Here is a 22,215-nt window from a genome sequence, read left to right on the forward strand (position 1 = left end):
ATTTATTAAAATTATTTTCTAGCTGATTTTTCTGAAAGTGTTGTTAAAATTTCGTTTTAATATTGCTGATGGTAAGAACAATTCAAAAGAATTTAAATTTTCAATAATTTTGTAAACATTCAAGCCATCGAAGTTGTTTTCGGAAGCTCCTACGGTACTCTACGCTTCTACACTTTCATTCATTCCTTCCAGAACGAACCGTTCCTTTCGGAGTAGTTTGTGTGTGTGAAATCTCTCTTGTCGTGTACGCGGATAGTGAAGAAAACGTCAAACAAAAAGCAACCGAAGAAGAGCGAATCAAACGGTACTTTGCTTGTGTTGAATCGAAGTAGACTGCCGCGCCGAGCGAGAACCGAATCGGAAAAACCGAGCTAGCTACCGACGAAAAATGGCGCGTGTTTGCAGGCGGAACTTTGGAAGCCGTAAAGTGTTGTAAATTCGCGTTATTTCCGGACGACAGTGGACAAAATTGGTAGTTAAATCCGGTTCGAGTTGTTCTGTGGTGAAAAAGTGCGCAGTAAAGTGAGATCTCGGGTTGTTTTTTCGATTTCCGCCCATCCCTAAGAAGGTCATCATCATTCGGCTTCTTCGGCGTTTTCCTGTTTTCCTTCGGTGTTCGGTTTTATCGTCTGCTTCTTTGCTTTGTGCGGACTTGACGACGGGGCAGATTTTTTTCTCGCTCGAGCTTGACGATTTCACAAACACCAACCAAAACTCGAGACTTCACCAATACCAATGCTTGAGTGATTGTGCTTTTTGAGCTGTTGTTTTGGCTATGAATGACCTTTAAGCAGTTGATAAACAAAACGTGCAGCAGTATTTGGCCCAGGCAATCTGGCAGCAACGATGAAGAAAAGTTGCAAAATTTGTGCAAGCAGTGATTTCGGTTCAGAGGAAAATTTTGGGCGGGAAGTTTAAAAACGGTGTTATCGGTGGTTTGTACGTGATTTTTATTTCGTTTCAATTTTATTTCAAAGCAAACCAAAAGTTAGTGCAATTTGGGGGAAGGTAAAGTAAAGTATTTTTAGCTGAAGGCATCGAGTGTGTGGCCTGTGATGAGTGTTTTACGATCAAACCATTAGTTGGGGACAAAGTCAAGAGCGGAGAGGAGACCCCGGTGCCGGAACACGCTGCTGGGTTGTACCTCCTAGCCCTCAAATGCCGAAGGTATGGTATCGCCCTCCAAGACCAAACTGTCGAGGGTCGCAGCAAACCAACAGCAGAAAACGGCTTCTTCTAGTGAGTATGAAAAGCAACCTTTCGAAATAATAAATCAGCACTCATTTGAAAATAAATAAATAAAAAAAACAACACAAGAAATAGGGACAACTCATGTTTTGAATGACTTACTTAAAAATGTAGAAAAACAGGAAGATAAAACTTTAAACTTTGTAAAAGCAATAGGATGAACTAAAAACTTGTAAAATAATGTAATCTGCTCTATTTCAAAACGTCTCTAATAAAAAAAATAACAAAGAGGATGAGTGGTTCATTTTTATGTCTTAATGTAAGAATTCATGAATTTTGACGAGGTTTTCGGCCCAAGTCTTTTAAATTTCTACCTTCGGAAACTTTTAATCCAGCCCATTTTTTTTTTTAAACTCGACACATGCTTCCTTAATTATTCAAAAAACTCATCAGTGAAAATTAAAAATTATGATATCCGAGATAATTACCAAACTGGTATCGCAAATAGATGCACTGATCAACCAAATATTCTATTGAACCGTCACGTAGCACGGAAATATCTCAATTGTCTATTAAATTTTAATCATATGACTACTTCGATTTCTGGATACCACAAAGATCATGCGTCGGATCATACGTGAAACATTACACTTTGAATGACAGAAGTCCAAAAAATTAAATTTTAGTAAAACTGTTGTATCTCAAGTCCAAAATATTTAGACACCTTAAATTTCGTCAGATAATAAATAGCAAGATAGTTGATCTAATTGTAAGAGAAATGTTGATGAAAAAATATCTACATATTTCTATTGTCATGGAATTTTTGCAGGGAATGATGAGCAAACCCAAGTTTGTTAAAATTTGTAAGCTTCAACATTATTTTAGCTGGTTCCTCTTATAAAGATTTTGAGAAAGACTTTTTAAGATCTGTATTTGTATGTCCATGAAATAACCGTTGGAAAACCGAACATAAAACCCCCAAGAACTCAATTCTACTTTATGGATTCTAAAAATGTAATATTTCGGTATCGAATTTTGAATACGGCGAATGCGCCAACTGTAAACAAATTCAGATTATCACATAAATGCGTTAAACTCTTTATTTTACATCCGCAAATATGATCTCCTTTTAATTTTTCTTATTTTAGTGAAGTTAAATTTATTTTTTTAAATAAGGCGAATAGCTTTTTTATGAGTGTGTAATCCCACAGTTCATTCGCCCATTTCCCCTCAAAATTTCGTCGCGAACAAAAGGGCCAATAGTTATTTCGATATGGAAAAAGGGCACTGAAGTTTTTGAAATTTGTTTTCCCAGGACGAGGAGAAGCACAAATCAGCATTTATAAGATCGTTGAATGTGTTAATGTGATCATTTGGACCCGCTTTCAAGCCGAAATTTGCTTGAATATTGCTTCTTTAATGAGTGATCCAAAAGACGAACAGTCATTCTGCAATTCAAAAGGGCGCTCCATTTTAGCGAATGAACATAATGAGAGCACCAGTCTGTGGTAGAGGGCCAACAGTTATATTTATTAATTTTTTGAAGTAATTAGTACGGAAAAGCTATATTGCTCGATCGAGTGATGAAATTAAATCAATTTGAAAGCGTTTTAGCGACTTATTTAGGAAAATTATTGTACGCAGCTAAATAGGAAATTGATTGAATTTTCTGAAACTTGGAATGCGTTTTTTTTAAAACAAAGGTCTTGGCGCATTCGCCGTATTCAAAAATCGATACCGAGTTGGTCTAACTGTAAGAGAAAATTTGAAGAATTATTAATATCTACATATTTCTATTGTCATGGAATTTTTGCAGGGAATGATAAGCAAACCAAAGTATGTTCAAAATTGTAAGCTTCAACATGATTTCAGGTGGAATCCTTCGGATTCTGATAGAGACTTCTTAACATCTGTATTTGTATGTCCATGAAATAACTGTTGGAAACTCAATTCTTTATGGATTCTAAAAATTTTAAAATTTATTAATTCCAATGAACAGTACTAAGTGCAGTAAATTTTGCAGAACGGGTATGCTCCTTGAGCAAAATAAAGTAAACAAAGATCATCAGCTAACAAGCACAGAGTAATTGTAATTTTATTTAGTAGTAATTCGGAACAAGACAATCTGATGGCCACCGAAACGGGAAAACCGAAAAAAACCTGGAATTTCTAATCAAAACCGTCAAGCCTGGTAACCCAGGCGTACTGAGTTCGATTCCCATAAGTTGCCGACAGGGGAGATGCTTGGGGAGTAAGTAGAGGCCAGTCTCGAACCCACCCTTGTCCTTCCTCAACTGGTATCAGAGGGGTTGGTTTATTATCTTGAACTGCATTCTGTCCATATCCAGCCGGAATGGATATAATTAAGTGCATGATGGTCTAACCAACGTCTCATGATCGCTTACTATTCTACGCTGCCTACTCTGAACATTAAAATTTTCTTCTCCAAACTATCTCTAATTTTCATTACCAGCGTCAGCTCCCCGAGCTATTTAAACGCCACAAAAAAAAAAGACCGTCAAAAATTCTTTATGGATAATTTTTCCCCTAAATAAACATATTGAATTCTAAAGTTCATTGGTATCATCATAATTTTTTTTTCTCAAAAGCGGTATGAAATCGAACTCTAAATTCCATGGAAAAAATGTCGGAAATTACTAGAAAAATCGTGATTTTTAAGGTCAGCGCTTAAATTTTAGTGCTCTGGAGTGTTCCAGTTCCAAAATATTTTTAAATTTTTTTTGTTAATTTTCTTAATTTTGACTGTTTTGAATTTGGGTACTGAAAGGAAGATTAATCAAAAATTACAATATTCAATACACATTTATATCATAACCATACTCAAAGTTTTTACAAAAAAAATTCTAGTAATCAAAATGTCAGGTATATATGGTAATATTATCATTTCGCACCCTTTTTTTTCATATTTTTGGTCTTCAACGCCAATTTCTTGGTCCGAAAAAAGTAAATTTATGCTTGATTTATCAATTGAACAATTTGAAGCAAATTGTAGAAGAAAATTTGGACGATTTTCAATCATTCTATTTTAGCAAGCAAAACACATAGTGGCACTATTCTTGTTTTGCTCACTGTATCTTCGATAGAAATTTTTAAAGCTTAGTTCTTTTAGAAATGGGACAGTTACAAATGCGTGTATCTCAAAAACCATTCGTTTGATCTAAATACTTTCAGGGTGGCCACCCAAACGGGAAAAACGGGAAAAAGACGGGAATTGAAATCCAACGGGAAAAAGCGGGAAAAAGCCGGGAATTTTTTCAAAAAATCGGGAATTTTTGGTCTGTTCAATGAAGTTTAGTCGAAAATTGAAACAAGTGGAAATAGATTGACTGGTGATCTCTTTCCAATTGACTTCGACCGATTTCTACCAGGTCGAAACGAATCCTTTTGCCGAGCTGGATCGGTTTCGATAAGTTTGAACTTGCTTCACTGAACAACAAAAGGATGTTCCCGGACAGCCAGATAGCTAATCGAATAGAAATGTGAAGAACAAAAATAAGATATTTTATTCCACACAGTATTGCTCCCTATTTTTCGAATGAAGTTTTCAATTTACTACAGAATTGCAGCGAGTTAGTATTAGGATTTGACGAAACTTTAAATAAGGTTGTGCAGAAGCAACAAATGGATATTGGTCTGCGCTCCTGGAATCAAAACACAAACCTAGTTGAACCTATCTGAACAGCAAGGTACATATATTGGTTCTACATTCTTAACGACGACGCACTCGAATGGCTGAATGGCGTGAAACTATGTTTTTCGAAAAATCCTGATCTACTGAAACAAGTGATCCAGTGTTCCATGGAGTATTGGTAAATTGCAGAATGGTCAAGGAACTAACTAGCAAGGTTCAAGAACTTGTTTCGAATCCGGCGTACGAGATTCTCACCATTGGACTTCACACTGTACATAACTCGTTCAAGGAGGGACTGTGGAAAAATGAATGGAATTTGGATGAATTTTTGAGAGGTCTGTTCAAAAATATTCCACTTAGAAGAGCAGATTATACTGCAGTAACGGGTTCAACTATATTTCCGTTAAATTTTGCGATTTCGGTGGGTGGAAAATGAACGTGCTGCCAAAATGCTACCGTACTTCAAAGGGTTTGTCGACGAGGTAAAAAAAACAAGAGGATAAAAAGATTAAGGAAAACCATTCAAATTTTAAGCGGAGTTTTCCATCGATTTCCCGGTCGAAGGTATTCGACATTGTTGCTAAAGCTATGGGTGATAATTTGCTGGGACCAAAATTGAGTTTTTTTTTACGGCCGCTTCAACTGTTGAGTCCTTTTTACACGAGTATTAGACAGAAGCACTGATGGTTCCGTTTCTCTTCGATGATTTAACCGGGCTTGTAAGAGCATTGATGGAGAAAGATGTAAAGCCTGAACTACTTAACGTAAAATCAAAAACACTTATTGGAATTGAACTCTCAAAAATAAATCTTCTATCTCCTGGAAGCGTAGAAATCGGATTCTCAACTAAATCGGCAATTAAGAAAGCAAAAGAGTCTGGTCATGTTTCCGACAAGGATATCCTTGTATTCAGAAATAGCTGTCGTTCGTTTAACTGTGGATTTTTGAATAAAATGGCTATACGATCTCCCTTGTATTATCTCATCACTCGGTATTTATCGTGCGTTAATCCCGATGTGATTGCACACTATCTAGATATTGCCAACAAACGTTAAGGCCTGTGTCTTGAAGTACTTGTTGACAAGCAACACTTAAGTTGAGCTTGTGCCGATAAAATTAAGGACGAATACGGACAATTATATGCAATACCTTCAATAAAAACATCATTTCGGGATATCGAAGAAAAACACAACGATTGGACATTTTTTAGATGGAACTTATTAGCGAATCGAAAAAGGAATGAATTGGTTAACATAACTGAAACAAAAACTATTTAAAGATCATTTACCACTTAAAGAAAGCTTAATAGCTTTTCGTTTATATGGTTTCAAAAATCAATATTCGGAAATTTGTTTGGTTTTCTGTTGTATAAAATCGGGAATTTCGTGAGACCATGCGGGAAAATAACGGGAAAAATGCGGGAAATCAAAAATTGATTTTGAGTGGCCACCCTGTACTTTCTATGAAGGATGTGAAGGTGATCTTATGATAGTTCATGAAAAAAATTATTCATCGTTTTTTGTAAGAAAAAATTCTACTTCATTCTTTGTACCTCCCATCGGCCGGCGCACACTATTTTTAGTCATGATATTTATCAGTTTTAAAAACTTTAACTTAGTCTAATCCAAGGGTGAGCAACCTTTTGAAGCAACGGGCCACTTTTAATTTGAAATTCTTTCGGTGGGCCGCATTGAAAACAACCTCTAGGTAAAAATAGTTTGCAGCAAATGTTTAGCAAAAACAAAGCAGGAAAAAGATAAAAAACGAATTCATGTACTTGCATAAATATTTTTTAAAATATATAGTGATTAAACCAGTCGAAATTAAATACACTGGATTCTTTTTTTGAAACGAGTGTTGTGTTCGTGCAAAAAAAAAATCGTTTAGAAAAAGTTCTAAACAACCGGGCAAAACTCATCGCTCATTTCGAGTAAAGTGGCCAACTTGGACTGTAAATCGATCATTTCCAACCAGGTAGACTATTCTGAGGTGATTTGAGTGAAATCGGGAAGCTCAAATGTTAGTTTTGGATTGATCTGTTTTTGGGTTTTAAACAACGGTTGTTCCGGAACTTCCGCAGAGTCTCTAAGTGGCCATTCCGACCCATGTTTCTATCGGGAAGCAACGTCCGAACCAATTTACCACACAAGAGTGGTTTGGCAAGAAGCGGGCATGCCTAGAACCCGTTTTTGACATGTTCGAAAATCGTCTTATTTCGAGAAAATCGTTCCAAAAAAATCGTTCAAAGTAAAACCGTGTAAAATAAGATCATTTAAAAAAAGAATCCAGTGTAGTCACTAAATCTTGATTAGAAATCTATAACGTTTAAGCACAGATGAACAGATGTACAAGCTCGAACAAAAAATCTTCAGAAACTTGTGTAAAATTTCCAGTGCTCTATTTTAAAGAAGCAGTTAAAAAATGACGAAAAACAGTGCCATCTATTGCTAGATTTCTAACTTTTGAACGGCGCAATAGATGGCACTGTTTCTAGATAGCTCTTTTAAATGTAACCATTTTTCGGAAGGACGCAATGGTATTTGAATTCAAAAATGAATAAATTTAAATACAATACGAAGAATCATTCTATATAACAAAATTAACCACGAATAATTTTTAGCTGAGGAAAATAGCATCATCATAATTTTTTCACTACGCAGGGACTGCCGAAATAACAAACAGATGTACAAGCTTAAATTTTAATATTCCAGAAGCCAGAGCAAAATTTCAAATGCTATCATTTAAACTAGTCGAATAAACTTTTAAAGTACCTCATTCCTGGAAGAGCACATCGTATATGATCTAAAAAATTAATAAATTAACATCGTAGCAGAATGGACGGCTTCAATATATTCACAAGGTAAATTTGCCTGGTTCATTTTACCTTCATTCTTTTTACTAAAAAAGACTAACTAAGAACTTCGGACAAGCTAGTCGAACCAGTTATTTTATCCAGTTAAGTTTAAAATAACCAATCTCATGAAACAATACCGATTCTAGGCTTTTATGTGCGAGCATTTTTTTTGTATCATATCTGTTTCTATTTTGTGCTTAGTGCTAGTTTGAAACAATTAGAAAAAAGCTTAATGCTAAAAATTTTCAGTACGCGAATCATAAATGTGTTGCGAATCTTTATCATCAATTTGCTCAAAACTCGTCAAATAGTAATTCGACATATTCATAACTGACTAATAGTTTGTTATTTTGTTTTGTTTACATTTCACTTTCTTATTGACAGTTCTCTCTGGTGTCCTTGGAGACATCTGGTGGCTCAACCAAAACACATAAAATTTATTGAAAACGGCCGTTGGAACTTTACACACGTTTCAAGGCTTAGCTTGTACATCAGTTCATCAGTGGTTTAAGTTGATTTGGAATGTTCTTTTTGACTGCGAATATTCTTTTTGACAAAAAGGAAATAACATTTAGATACTTCCGTTTTATTTATTAAATATGAAAATTTTTGAAAATCTTTCCATGATTCGTGAAAAGATTTGAACCGTTTTCTCCGATTACCCTGTTTTTGTTCGAACAGATGCGATGGTATTTTTCTTCATCACTTCCATTTAAAAGTTTCATGGAGCTTACCATAGCAATTTTTGTGTGTGTCCATTTTCGAAAAGTTTTTTAACAATTTATTAAAATTTTGTCGTGAAGTCTCATTTTTTTTTCTAGAAACGGTGTGTTTTTTTTTTTTATTAAAATCTCCATATGAAATCATTGAGTAAGGTTTTAAAATCATTAAAAAATTCTAGATTCTAGACATTTTTAACAGATTTTAAAATAATTTCTTTATTCAATTTAGATACCTCTAGGATAGGCATTCTAAGTCTGAACCATGTAAATCTTATCTTATGGATTGCTAATTTTCAAGTAAAATGACTCAATTTTATCGATGTTTGGCGTGATTTGCCAATGTATTTCTGAAAATACCATCACAGATAACACAAGGCAAGAAAATTCACATTTTTCCGAGGTTCAAGGAACCTCAGAATTAATTTTGACTTATTAGGGGGCGCAGAATCTAAATATCCAATAAGTTTTTTTTGTCAGTTCTAGTTTTCGAGATAACTTTTAAAAGTAAGTTGAACAATTAGTGATTCAATTTGTGTACCTACTTATCTTACAAAACTGTAAAATACAAATACTGACTCAATTATCAACTTTTTCAAAGACCGCAAGTAATTTTGATTTCTGAAAAAAAAAGTTATGGAAGTTTTCTTTCCTGCAAAAAACGTGAATTTCGACGAAATTTTAAAGAAAAATTAAACCAAATAGAATCTTTCATATCTTTGAATCGTTAGTCAAATAATTTTGCAGTCTTCAACAAAGTTGTTAAATGAGTTAAAATCTTTAGTATCCAATATTCAATGACTTTCTGTAATGATGTCAGAAGAAGTTGTAATCTTATTTTTTGGAATTTTCTAGAAGTTGAAGGATTCAATATTATAAAAGCGTTGTATTTCTTATATTAGAATATCTTGGCAATATCTGAGTCCTTGATTGAATTAAGTATAGTAAATTGATTCAAAATCAGCTTTTGGCTTTTATTAAGGTTTATTGGTTTATCAGTTATAAAAGGGCGATTTTACCAAAAACTGATTAATTTTAGAATTTAGACGTCATACACTGAAACTAGAAGTAATAGACAAAATCTGTGAAATTAGTTATTGAAACATAGGCACAAAAATTCTGTTCTCCAGAGTAATCGTTACAGACTTTTTGTGTTGAATCACAGAATTTAAGAAATATTTCACTTCACCATACAATTTAATATTTGCTTGAAACGGAAAATAATGATTTAACTAAATCCTATATTTTCAAATATATAAAATTACATCTACACCTTTAAAAGAACTCAATAAAAAGCTTAAATCCTTATAGTCAACAATCTGGATGAATGCGATTGCATACAAGCGACGTGCATATTTAATCAAGTAATTGATGTATCATTTTTTGGTTCAGTAGGTACCGCTTTTTATGATAGTTATCAATCTTTCATAGAAAAATCGTGTAATTAATTTAATTTGAGGCAAGCTTCACGGGCCGCCCAAACATGTCTCGAGGGCCGCGGGTTGCTCACCCCTGCTAATCTGTGTTTTAGGTGGCTCCATCCTCCTCCTTCAATTTCTGCTATACTTTTCGGTCTTTTTTAAAAAAACGTAAGGCTATTTAGTGGATACAGCTGTTGCGAAATTGATAAAACTTGATTATTTTTTAGTCATTTTAAAGCGTTTTTAGAGAAATTTCTGCTGGCAAAATCTGACAATAACGAAGCAAAACCATCATCTAAATTGAACTTAAAGTATAATCGGTTAATTTAGATCGTAGTTTGCGAAGGGTAAATACAATATTACTCTTTTAGGCTTTTTAAAACAGCGAAAACCAAAATTTTCGTTTTGAAAGTTGTTGTTTTTCCCCTGTAGCAGAATTTTGGCAAATCATTATAATTTTTACAAATCAACCAGCAAATACATACATTAATATTCATGCTTGGGACCAGATACGGTATAGGATTCAAACGCTGGAATTTGTTGTAAATAGGGTTTTTCATAAGTTTTGTTGTTCATCAGAAATCATCTGTCGCATAGCCTCAGGATATACAGCTTACGAGCTCTGGAACTAGGAAAAATTTTTTGAGGTAGGGTTTGAACGACTCATAACTAGGCAACACAGGCAAATTTTTTGGACACTTAAGCAATCTACACTTAATTTTTCGCTTATTCAAAATTAAAAATGCTGGTATGAGACTTGACTTCCCTGATGACTCTTAACCGTAGTTGCCGATCATGTGCTTCACTCCAATGCTTGATTTGAACTTTGTGGACATTTTTGACAGTGTTTGCATACTTTTCCAACACTTACACACAGTAATTCTTTGAGTAATCAACTCTGCAAAACTGTGCAATTTTTTTTTTCTTTTTCTCTTGCATCGTAAATATTTCGAAAACGCGTAAATTTTAAATTTTGACAAAAATAGGTCTGATAGTACTTTTCAGAGGCAGCAAAATTCTGTCAAAATTTTGAATGTCCGATTACTAGTAAACGAGCTATTAGCAAATGAATGTGTTCCATTTTTAAAAGAGCTAAAATTTATGTAAGTTCCATGTGGCAGTTAGCTTTGCCTCTTCGAAACTGTAAATCTTTTTGTTGTACAGAGTTTATTAATTTTTTCAAGATTAAAGCTCGAAAATTGGTTGTTTATTGAATAGCTACTCGAGGGTTCAAAACAATTTAAATTATTCAAGAAAATATACAAAAGTAAGAATAAATCTCTCAGACAGCTTGTACTTAACATCTTGTTAGCAATTAATAGTGTATTTTGGTTTCCCATTTGCAGATAAAGTAAAACTCGTAAAAGGCCCGAGACCCTTGATCCATCATCGATTCTACTTGGACATCCAGAAGTATCAGCTTGCCAACAAAATCGAATACACCATCAAGGAACTCGGCGGTGTAAGTATGATCACGATTACATAATTGTTTTGTATGAAGTTTGAAGCCTTGTTATAACATAGCGTTATGCATCTTAGTACGTCTCGGTGGTCGAGTGTTTAGCGTGGTAAGACGGTAATCGCTGGTCCTCTGATGGCATGGGTTCGATTTTCATCTCGGTACTGGGTGTTAAATGTTAATCTTGAGTTCTCCACGTCATTTATTCAGTCTGTAAAGCCTAAATCGGCTAAGACGGTGTATCTCTTTTTAGTAGTTCTTCCCCAGCGCTTAGCCATTGAATCTGCAGTAATTTTCAGATGACTAAAATTGGTTCTCTGGAAAGTGTGTTTTTCATTGTTATTATTTTGCAGATTTCTGAAAAATACATATGAATTCATACATATACATTCTGAATAATACATGTGTACATTGTATACTAAATATTTAATGAATGATTGTTGATCGGGTCATTAAACTTAAAGATAAATTATATAAGAATTGCGGATTTCGAAAAAAAATCATGTTATTCCATCAATATAAACTATTAATTTTTTGGAAACACAGAAAATCATTCCCCGCTATTGATCCAAGGTTGATCTCAACCTTTTCGAAAAGTTTACCCGTTTTACCTACTCAATGTTGCACTTTCATTTGTCTCAGCATATCGTTCCATGTTTGTTGTGGACTTTACTTAACAGGCATCAGCAGACAGTTCCAGTCTGTTTCCATTCGAAATTCAACATATCCAAGTGCAAGCTGACACCGCGCTTCCACTTGTGTGTTTTCTCCATTTAAAAAGCGACTTGTGTGTATTCCACCATTACTGTTATGCTGTGTTCTGCTGAGGTCAACCGGAGAGTGCTGTTGGCTGAAAGATCAGGCTAGAAAGCAGCCACAAAAAAGGAATCCAATCTGCCGAGGCGAAGGATTTCTGAGGGAAAGGAAAAAAAATGGACAACAAAATCGAAACAAAAAAGTCTACCAAGAATTCCAATCCGAAAGGTGCTTAGCTGCTCTGAATGTGACAGCAAACCAGAGACGACTCTGGCCGATCGACCAACTGGTCCCGTAAAACACCCAACGTGGGCTCCCCTGTTGGAAGCAACACAAGAACTACACAAACAACATGCACGTACATGTTTATTTGGTCTGTCTCTCATGAAACAACCCATTTAGAAATTGGCTCGAGGAAAAAAAACAAGAAAAGTGGTGGAACAACTACCATCAACCGAATCAGAATTGGGTGGAAGCATAAAAAGGGTGTGGGTGAAGCAATCGATAATAATGAGTTTCATCCTTATTCGTTTAGGTTGCTGCGAGCGAACTCAGCTGCAAACAAACGTCAATGAGGGCTGTTGGTCGTGAACGATGCTGTCTGTTGTGAAGAATGCTTACAATGAAATGTCAAGAAAACAGGTCTCTGAAATTGGCTGTTAATTGAGTGAAGAATACATTCTTGCGACTTTTCTGAATTGGGCCCTCATGCATATCTTGAGTTATTCGAGAAAATTATGACTTTGGATGCATCTACTACATTTCAGGTCTAAACTAAAATTTTGTAAATAAGACATTCTTGTAATTAACAATACTTTTTTACAAACAGCAAAGTAAGTCACACTCTACATTTTAATAAATCTGTAATAATGATCATAACACAATTTCTGTAATAAAACTTCTAATTCCCTTGACAAAGACCAACAAAACTGGTCGAAACGTAGGGTATTTCAAAAACAATTGTTTTTCGATCTACATCCAAGACCGAAAAAGAAAGAAATTCAAATTTCTATACACTTTTTTACTTTTGTTGAGTTACTTAGAGTATTTCGATTGAATTAGTTCATCATCATTTAAGAATTTTAAGCTTCGTTATGAAATGTACAGGCAACTTTTTGTAACTGGTTCTATACCAATTTGGTAACCGTAAATTTCTGAAAACCCTTTTTTTGCAAATGATAAAAAACATGATCAGCAAACTCAGCAAAGCATTCGCTTCAGTCCAGCTGCACTGCTGCCAGCTGTGAAATTTACGAACAGAGTGAGCTCAAGTGTACACAAAGTGAGCATATTTATGAGGTTTTTCAAACAGTTATTTCAATAGTTCAAAAAGGTTTTTTTGGTACGTTTCTTCTACAAGTTCGTTGTTTAACGTAAGTAGATTCAAATTTCGTATAGTTTGTAAAAAATTTTCCAACGATCTAGTTACAGATGATTAAAATAAAATGCATGTTTAATTCATCGCTTTATGGAACCCCACAGAAAACATTATTTTATGGGGAATTTTTGCTCAGACCCTCCCCGTTTTTTTTCACTAAAAGTTAATAGAGATATAACTAGTTGCAAAACGATTTTTGGTAGAATTTTGAAATTTGAAACTACCTAATTTTTTTACATATAAAAATCACTGATTTTATTGACCAAAACAAGCATATTAGAACAAAACGAATTCTCTAGCGGAACCGCTTTGATCGTACTGGAATGTAAATAAAGATCAAACGACCTAGAGTGTATTCTAATTTATTTACTTTAACAGTTTTGCAGAAGCCAAAAAATTCAATAAAGTGTTTTTAAGCTCAAAGATACATGCAGTTCGAGTAAGCGAATAACGACTATATGCAAATGGAAGGCTACAGTTTGTGTTGTCTATGCACTAAGTTCATTCGGTTACAATTTGGTTATTTATTAAGATCTCATTTCCGAACACTTAATAAGTTTAGAAAAAGTTATAATAGTTATCAGGAATGAATGAAAAAAAAGTTCAGAAATTAAACATACTTTTATTTCAGAACGTTATTTCATCACATCTGATAATCAATTTAATAAGGCCTCACAATATGTTCGGCAAAAAAATTATGAAAAAAAAAATCAAACTATCGGTTCAATATTAAATTACTTATAAATGAGATTCGTTTTTAAATTTGACATCAAGTATAACAAATAAGCATGTCTAAGATTTGTTGATATTATGGTTTTAAAATTATTTAATAATTTAGACATGAAAAGTACATTGTTTGACTGAAGTATATAGTTTAATATTAAAGTAATAATAATTTTGTATGATGAATGCTGATTTTTTTTATTAATTAACTTACCTTTGTGCATTTTTTCAATTGAATCAATCCAAAAATAACAAAGAAAACCAAAAAATATTAGTCAACTTTCAAGTCGATTTGCCATACCTTGACGGCTTAACACAACCAAAACTCGCTCATATATGATTATTCAACTATTTTTTATGAATGTTAAGTTGAAAAAAAATTAAAACTGACCATTTTTCATTGATAAATTCACTTTTAAAAAAAGCTTGTTTTTCAATACCATTTGAAAGCACTGACTTCAATCACATAATACTCACCTTGAGAACACATTTCAAAAAATAAAAAAAGCAAAAAAAGAATCTTGAATAGTTTCTCGATCTTTCCCTTTCACCAGTTTTTGTGAAAATTCGGCAGGTGTTTCATAATTTCACTTTTAAAAGCGTTGATTCCATACATCATTTGTTTACATTTTCCTTCACTCTGTTCAGCTGTCAAAATCCAGTGCGCCCGACCCCCATGGTGGTCTCACTTTGGCAAAAAGTAAACAAGAGAGTTGAATGTGGTAGAGAAGGCGAAACGCAGCCAAAATTTTGACAGCTAGCTGTTGACTGGCATGCCAGGTGCCCTGATTTGTTTGTTAAACACGACCTTTGGACCATTCATCTAGATATTACTCAGACCCAGATTCTGTCCCGATTTTTGCTCAGAGTACACGGATTTTTCAGACTTTACAACATTGAATTTAGAAACCAATATAAATACCGATCATTCATTCTAACCTTCTTTTTTGTAAGATCGGCTTGATACGTGGTAGAATAGTGACTTTTTTGTTACCGTAAAATAGGGTGAATAGGGAAATTGCTCAATCGGTGAAAATTCAGCTGAAAATATATTTTGTTTCAGGCTCTTTTGAAACAAACATTTTAAAGTGAAATCTTAACTTTCAATTGAGTTTACAAAGCAAGATAATAAATCTGTTTTGAACCGCAAACTCAATGGCTAACTTTTATTTCTGAAAAATACATATTTGTCATATTTTCTCCAATGCTTACAATGGTGAAGCGCGTGGTTAAAAATAATTAGCTTATGGTTTTTCTAATTTAATTTAATATATATGTATGTATGGGAGAGTGGGGAATCATGGGCCACTTTTTTTCGTTGTTCGTTGTATAAAAGATAAAATGAAAATAAAAAATGGTATGGTTTTCTACATTTTCAAGGTATCATAAGGTATTTTTTTTTAAATTTTAATAAGTTATTTTCCCCAAATTCAGACTTTTTGAAAAAAAAGCAATATTTTTTGGATTTTGAAAAATGGTAGGGAATCGTGGGCCACCAAATCAAAATTGATCAAATAACATGCAAAGTTTATGAGTTGACCCAAAACTATGATTTCCTAATTCATTTCGTTATTTTAAAGCAATTTCAGATGATGAAATAAAAAAGAGAGCTGTGTATGATCGCATAGATTCCAAAACCTGACTCGCGAACGTTTTGGCAAAATTTCTTATACAGGATGGACATAATATTTTTCATAACTCTTCATTTGGCATAAGAAAACTTTACAGATAGGAAAAACGTATTTTAAGTTCTGAATGTGTATAAAAACATAAAAATATAGGTGATTCAAGATGTGTGGCCCAAGATTCCCCACAAGCTATGATTTGCAAATTGGTTGCGTTTGTATGACTTATTGATGTTTTATCGAAAATTCCTTTTCCACGTGAAAGATCATGACAAAAATAAGATCATAAGCGTATGAGCACATTTTTGTTATGCACTTTAGGTTCCCCATCGATGAAATAAGCGGGTGTTTTTTTTAATTATGTAAGTAATTTTTTCTAACTTTGTTTAGCTTGATAATTAAAAGAAGCATATGATGCGTATTTCAGTCAACAACATATAGGAATATATGCTCACGAAAGCGACGACGATGACGACGATGGTTTGAGATTTTTATCTCAACACACATCTGAGATACTAAAAGTGGCCCACGTTTCCCCATGGCCCACGATACCCCACTCTCCCCTATGTATATATGTATCTATATCTACCACCCAGCTAGCAAGGCTCAGCTAGAAGCAGCGAGCAACTTTAACCTTATAACGTTTTCAAAATTCAAAGACCAAATGAACCAATATGCCTTTGAATGGACTTTTCCAAATGATAAGAAGTGCAAGCAAAGGCTCTTGAACTTCTAGTTGAGGATGGGATTAAATTTTCTCCATCTGAAGAACATATTGAAAACATTTGACTAGGTCACATAGAGTATAGATTCATCTAAATAAGTCATTTTTGTTACATGCATATTTTTACAAATTTCGCTCCATTTGAGAAATAGTAAAAATATTACGAAATATGAAGTGAATTTTCCTTCCCTGAACTTATGTATGTACGTCAATTTTTTCAAGGGATTTAGAACTTACATGGTTTATTCATCCCAGAAATATAAAATCGCATGACTACAATTGTCTATTAATCAATTTTATAGTCTCCAAATATAAAACAATAACCGCTCCAAAGTTCACCGTTCTCCGTATATAAAATTGATAAAAAAAATTTAAAAAACGCAAAAAGGAATTGTTGAAAAAAAGTAAAGTTTACAAGTTTTTGACACTAAAAAGAAAAAAATTTCATTAAACTTATATCACAAGTAATATTGATTTTTCAAAGTTCGGACCTCAACCTCTACTGAATCCAAATCTTTTCAATTTTTCCAGTGTCTCGATTTGACAAGCGTATTGGGAGAGCCAACTATTAATAGAATAAATACAAATTTGATTATTTCATAATCATTGCGGCTTTTTAAATAAAAACTTTTGCTACAAAAATTTTTTCTTCTGAGAGATTTGCCAGTACCAAACCGGTTCTAGTTGAATTCTACTATTCAACTGTAAATTTTGTTTAGTTTTTGATTATTGATGTAGTTAAATACAGAGCACGTTACTAATTAAAATATATTTGGATTTGGTTGATTTTCATAAATATAGCAAATTTTCTACATTTTAGATAATTTGCAAAAGTTTTTACAAATTTCATGGATGAAGGAAGTTGTTGAAATAGAATTCAAGTCAGGAATGGTTGAAGTTTTTGTGAAAGTATCATTTTATTCACAATGATGATATGATTCGGTGATTTTTTTACGATTTTTATACGATTTCGATAAAATATTACTATCCTTCTAAGGCTATCCAAACTCCTCTATATTAAAACTAGAGTCCGCTTGAATGTTATTGATACTAATGATATGTACCGCCCAAAACTCAATCGGAAAACATTGAAAAATGTGTGATGGAATTCACAGATAATGTGTCAAATACCGTACAATTTTTATAATTTAAAAATTGTTATTGTTTTTATATTCAATGACGTTAACTTTTTTTTTGTAAATTTAAATGAGGCCCTCAGAGCCTTAAGTTTGAAAATAATTGATTTTGAGTTAATAATTCCAAAACGATTCTCCATGTTCTAAATTATATTACGTGTTTTTTTTAAATTTTTTTAAAGTATAAGGCTATGATCATTTAGTATCCGGGCAGTTACAAACGTCTGTACTCTAAAAACTATTCATTTGATCGAAAATCTTTCTATGGAGGAAATGAAGGTGTTAATATGACATTTAATGTAAAAATATATAAAACAAATTATCAATGATTTCCAGAAATAATCTAACTTTTTCATAAAATCCTTTTTTTATTTTTGCACACTTTTTTCAGTCATGTATTGATTCATTTTTTTTACCACAGAAGCAAAACCTTTGCAAAATCATGATATTTTACACCAGTGGTTTTCAAACTTTTTCCACTCACCACCCCCTTTTTCAACATTTTTGAGATCATCGCCCCCCTGGGCAAATTTTAAGAAAATCTTTAAAAAATTATAATCTTGATCTTTGTATACCAATAGCTTTTGGCTTTATGTTGTTGTAAGACTTAACTAAAAATGCATTCAAATTTATATGAGCTCTTCAGAGCCAAAGGGGTAGGGGGCATTATAAGTGTAAAAATGTTCGATTATGATGTAATGCCAAACGATTCTTCATATTTCAAACTATATTTCTTGATTTTTTAAAGATTTTTAGAATTTTATTTACATACTATTTCGTTCGAAAGAAAAATGCAAATTTTCGAAAAATATATGGAAATTATGATAAAACACAACAACTTAAAATCGTGTTTTCTCGAAATAAGCTTTTATATACACAGAAAAAAATAATGACTATTACGTGTCATTGAAAATGTTTACCTTTAATATAATACATCCTGTAATTTAAATAACACGTAATTTTCAATGCATTTATTGAAAAGCAAATGAAAAATCATATAATATTACAGCAAATGTCCTGTAACAAAAAGGAGCAGGACATGCACTGTAATTTTACAGATCGAAGCATTTATTTTCAAGTGAGAGCATTATCTACAGACGCTTTCATGCTGCAGGACTGTGAAATTATAGGATGTCAATCAAAAGAACAGTTTTCATTATTGCTAGCAACTGATCGACTGTTTGTTTCGTGGTAGTGCTATGGAGACCGACCGGAAATACACTAGTGTAAAAGCATCGCGCACGCTTTTGGCCACAAAGCCACAGGAAGCGCAGGTGTGAATAATTCGCATCGTTATCAGCCAGTTAGAACAATGCTCCTGCGGGAATCAAGCATCATCGGCTGATTATTCGTAAGTTCCCATTTTTAATTTTATAATTTTTTTTATCAATTGAATGGATTATGCATGAAATTGCGGATAAATTGTTTAGTTCCATGGTGCTTCCGTGTCCTTTATTTCCAGGGATGGATCACAATATCTAGGTTCAGCGTGAAAAAGAATCCAAAAGATTTAACATTGTGAAACAAAAGATCGTATCGACACAGAGAATCACCAGGTACCTACATTTCTGTGATGGCACCGGCCTTTTGCTAACCTAGCGCTGGGTGATTATCTGTGTCGATCGAGCTGAAGTTTCACAAACATTAACTGATCTTTTAATTTTTTTTATGTTACACAATCGACCAAAAAATCGAAAATTTAGTTCAAAGAACGAATACTAAATGGCTCAGTACAATTTAATTAAAACTTTGATCAAATTTAAATTTATACTATCATACACACCAAAAATTTTCTAAAATTACACGAGCCAGAAACGCTTCAACAGAATCGAAACGCTTAAAAAGATCTAAATTTATATCATACGGGATATATTTTTATGTTTAAAGAAGTGCAAAAACGATAATCGCATGAGTTGAAATCAAACACTAACCTATGAATCTGCACAACGATTCAGAACTATTTTGGTTTTTAAGCTGTTCTGTTAATCTGTTAAAAAGTCTAAACTCGGTGTTAAATTTCCTTGAATAATACATTATGTTAATATGACTTCTTAGTCAGTGTTGAAAAAAATTGGGAATGAGTATAAACGAAAAGAATGAAGATTGTTGTGAAATAACACGAAGAAAAGGCCCTGCAAAATCATTCGGCTTCCTAAGCAGCAGGAAAAATATTCAGCGTCCACCGGATGAGTGTACTAGCCGCCTCCTTGTTTGGTAAATCGAGAAGGACTTCAGGGGTTTTGCGGTGGCCGTCCGAAAGGGTAATATAAATAAACTTTTGTTTTAAAATGATTGTTTTTTTGTTTTAATTTTTTTTTCAGTTGAAAAGATAGCTATGAATCCGGATCTGAACGACAGTGGGACATAAGATATCCAACAGCTGCTAGATAATTGAAACTAACAGCACACTGACGCTGGCAGCGAGGGCGACGTTAATCAACAACAACCAAGCGACCGATACCAGCAGCACGATGACTGAGTAAACGACATTTCTTTTTTTAATGATGTTAGTACTTCCGAATCTTTTCGAGGATTGATTTTAACTTGGGTAAAAATCTTAAAAATACATAATTTTTTGATTTTCTAGTACAGCAATTGCTGAAATTGCAACATCTAGCACGGACTCAAACCACTTGTCGTGGTTTGCTCAATTTTAGCAAAAAAAAAATAGCTATATAGGATTCCGTTCAGAGGTTTGTTTTTGTTTTGTTTTGCTCATGCATGAGGTGAAAATAGTAAAACCACTGGTAAAACTTTGAATAGTTTGGATTTTTTTCGGTAAGTTCCTATCGAGAAAAAAAAATAGAACTGCTGATCATTTTTTACATCCCTCAACAGCTTCAAACAGCAAGCATCCAGGGCGGAAGCTTTCCCGTCGGGAACCACAAAAAGCCTTAGAAAGGGACTGCAAAATTGAGGCAAGTGTTCTCCGGTCACACAAACGACTTGGATTCCCGCCGAAAGACGTTCCTCTTTAGAAGTGGACCAAGACCGACCAACATGAATATTCTACATTTAGTTAAAAGTAAGTTCGTTTTTGTTTTTTTTTGCTTCGAAATTAGTAATACAATAGAGTTCAACGATTTCGCGAATTGTATGAAAACCTCTCCAGAAAGTTAGCGTTTATCGAATTTATTCTTCATTTTCCAGAATTAAATTTGGCTTTCAAACTTCCGGAGCTGGAAAACACCTTCCAATTCGGATACGGATGGCCGGGAGTAGCAACATCGAGCATGAGCCACTGCAGAGAACAACATGCATCGGTCACTTCTTCCCCGACGATGGAAGAATTCGTGGAGCCCGCTTGATGAATTTCCTGTTCGATAAGGCTGTTCAAATTTCATCATTTAAATAATCTATTAGTCCATCCGGGTGAGTTAGTTTGTTTTTAATATGAAATTGGAATTCCGAAAAACAGTAAGCAAAATTTTAATATTCAAAGAGAACTGAATACAGAATCATGAAAGAAAAACTTATAAGAAAAAAAATTAACGATATTGTGATGCTTGATTCGTTTTTGACATTTTCTTTCCAAACATCTTGTTTAAACAATATTTTTTTAGCTTACTTACGCTCACTTCGGCATGTTATGTTCAGGAAAGATTTTTCAAACTCCCTTGCTGTTGTTGAAACGGCAATTCAAATCAACACCATATGGCAGTAAGACTGGTGTCCAGAGCAGCACCGTTATCGAGGACAAAAGTTTTGTAAGTATTTCTATTTGAAACATTGAACAATAATGCATAATTATTTAAAAAATAATCAAACAGTTTTCTACCGTGATCAGCCCTTGTTCTACGCAGTTGAAGCACGTTTAAGTTTGACGCATTTTCAAAACTCGAATTCTGTTTGTAATATTTTTTCTTACTTCAATTTATAAATCTGTGTCTCACACGAGAAAATGCACAAGTTTTGCAGAATAAGATTGATGACATAGTGAGAGCGATGCGATGCGATGCGACACGAATTGACGAACGCGGCCAATGGGAACTTGTGAGGTGGAACAAATTGAAATCTGCTTCGCTGCGTTGATTATTTCAAGTTTGAGCGATTCGCATACATTTTCATCAAATGTGGTTCGCCGCATTAAACAGCATTCGCCGGTTCGCATCGTATTGCATTCACTATGTCATCGGCCTAAGGGTCAGTCATGGTAAATATGAATGCAAAAATTTATATCTAGTTCTAAAATTGGAAGAACTACTTAAATTTGACATTTGAAACTGGATGTTAAACATTGAGGCCTAATCTGTTAAATTAACATGAAAAATCTTATTCCTAAAAAAGTTTGGAAACGATGCAGATGCCGCCGATGAATCAAAATCCTGCGCCCGGTCAACCGTTCCCGTCGCCTACGGATCGATAAACGTCTTCAATTCCAAAAGTCACAGAAGATGGTCGCCAGGAGTTTTGGGTCTATCCCAGCCAGCAAATGTTCTGGAATGCCATGCGCGCAAAGGTTGGCGCTGGGAAAAAGATGACATCAAACAGAAAGACATGGATCATTAACATACACAACGCCAACAACGAGCAGGCCTGGCAGGAGGTTCTCAAATGGGAAGCACTGCGCTTTCGCGAGT

General features: G+C 33.9%; 1 protein-coding gene across 2 annotated transcripts in view; it reads left to right on the plus strand.

Annotated features, from left to right (window-relative positions):
• Window positions 1-354: 354 nt before the first annotated feature.
• The window catches only part of LOC129743269 (uncharacterized), a 49,484-nt gene continuing 27,623 nt past the window's right edge, over window positions 355-22,215 (plus strand). The window contains exons 1-3 of one of the 2 annotated variants that reach the window (XM_055735251.1): window positions 355-522; window positions 978-1,239; window positions 11,181-11,296. In XM_055735251.1, coding sequence (XP_055591226.1) covers window positions 1,170-1,239; window positions 11,181-11,296 — 186 coding nt within the window. In that variant the 5' untranslated portion in view covers window positions 355-522; window positions 978-1,169. Of the gene's footprint in view, window positions 1,240-11,180; window positions 11,297-22,215 lie in introns of both variants that reach the window. The other variant, XM_055735250.1, reaches the window with a different exon arrangement.

This window comes from Uranotaenia lowii, chromosome 2 (genome assembly GCF_029784155.1).
Source record: "Uranotaenia lowii strain MFRU-FL chromosome 2, ASM2978415v1, whole genome shotgun sequence".
Lineage (NCBI taxonomy): Eukaryota > Metazoa > Arthropoda > Insecta > Diptera > Culicidae > Uranotaenia > Uranotaenia lowii.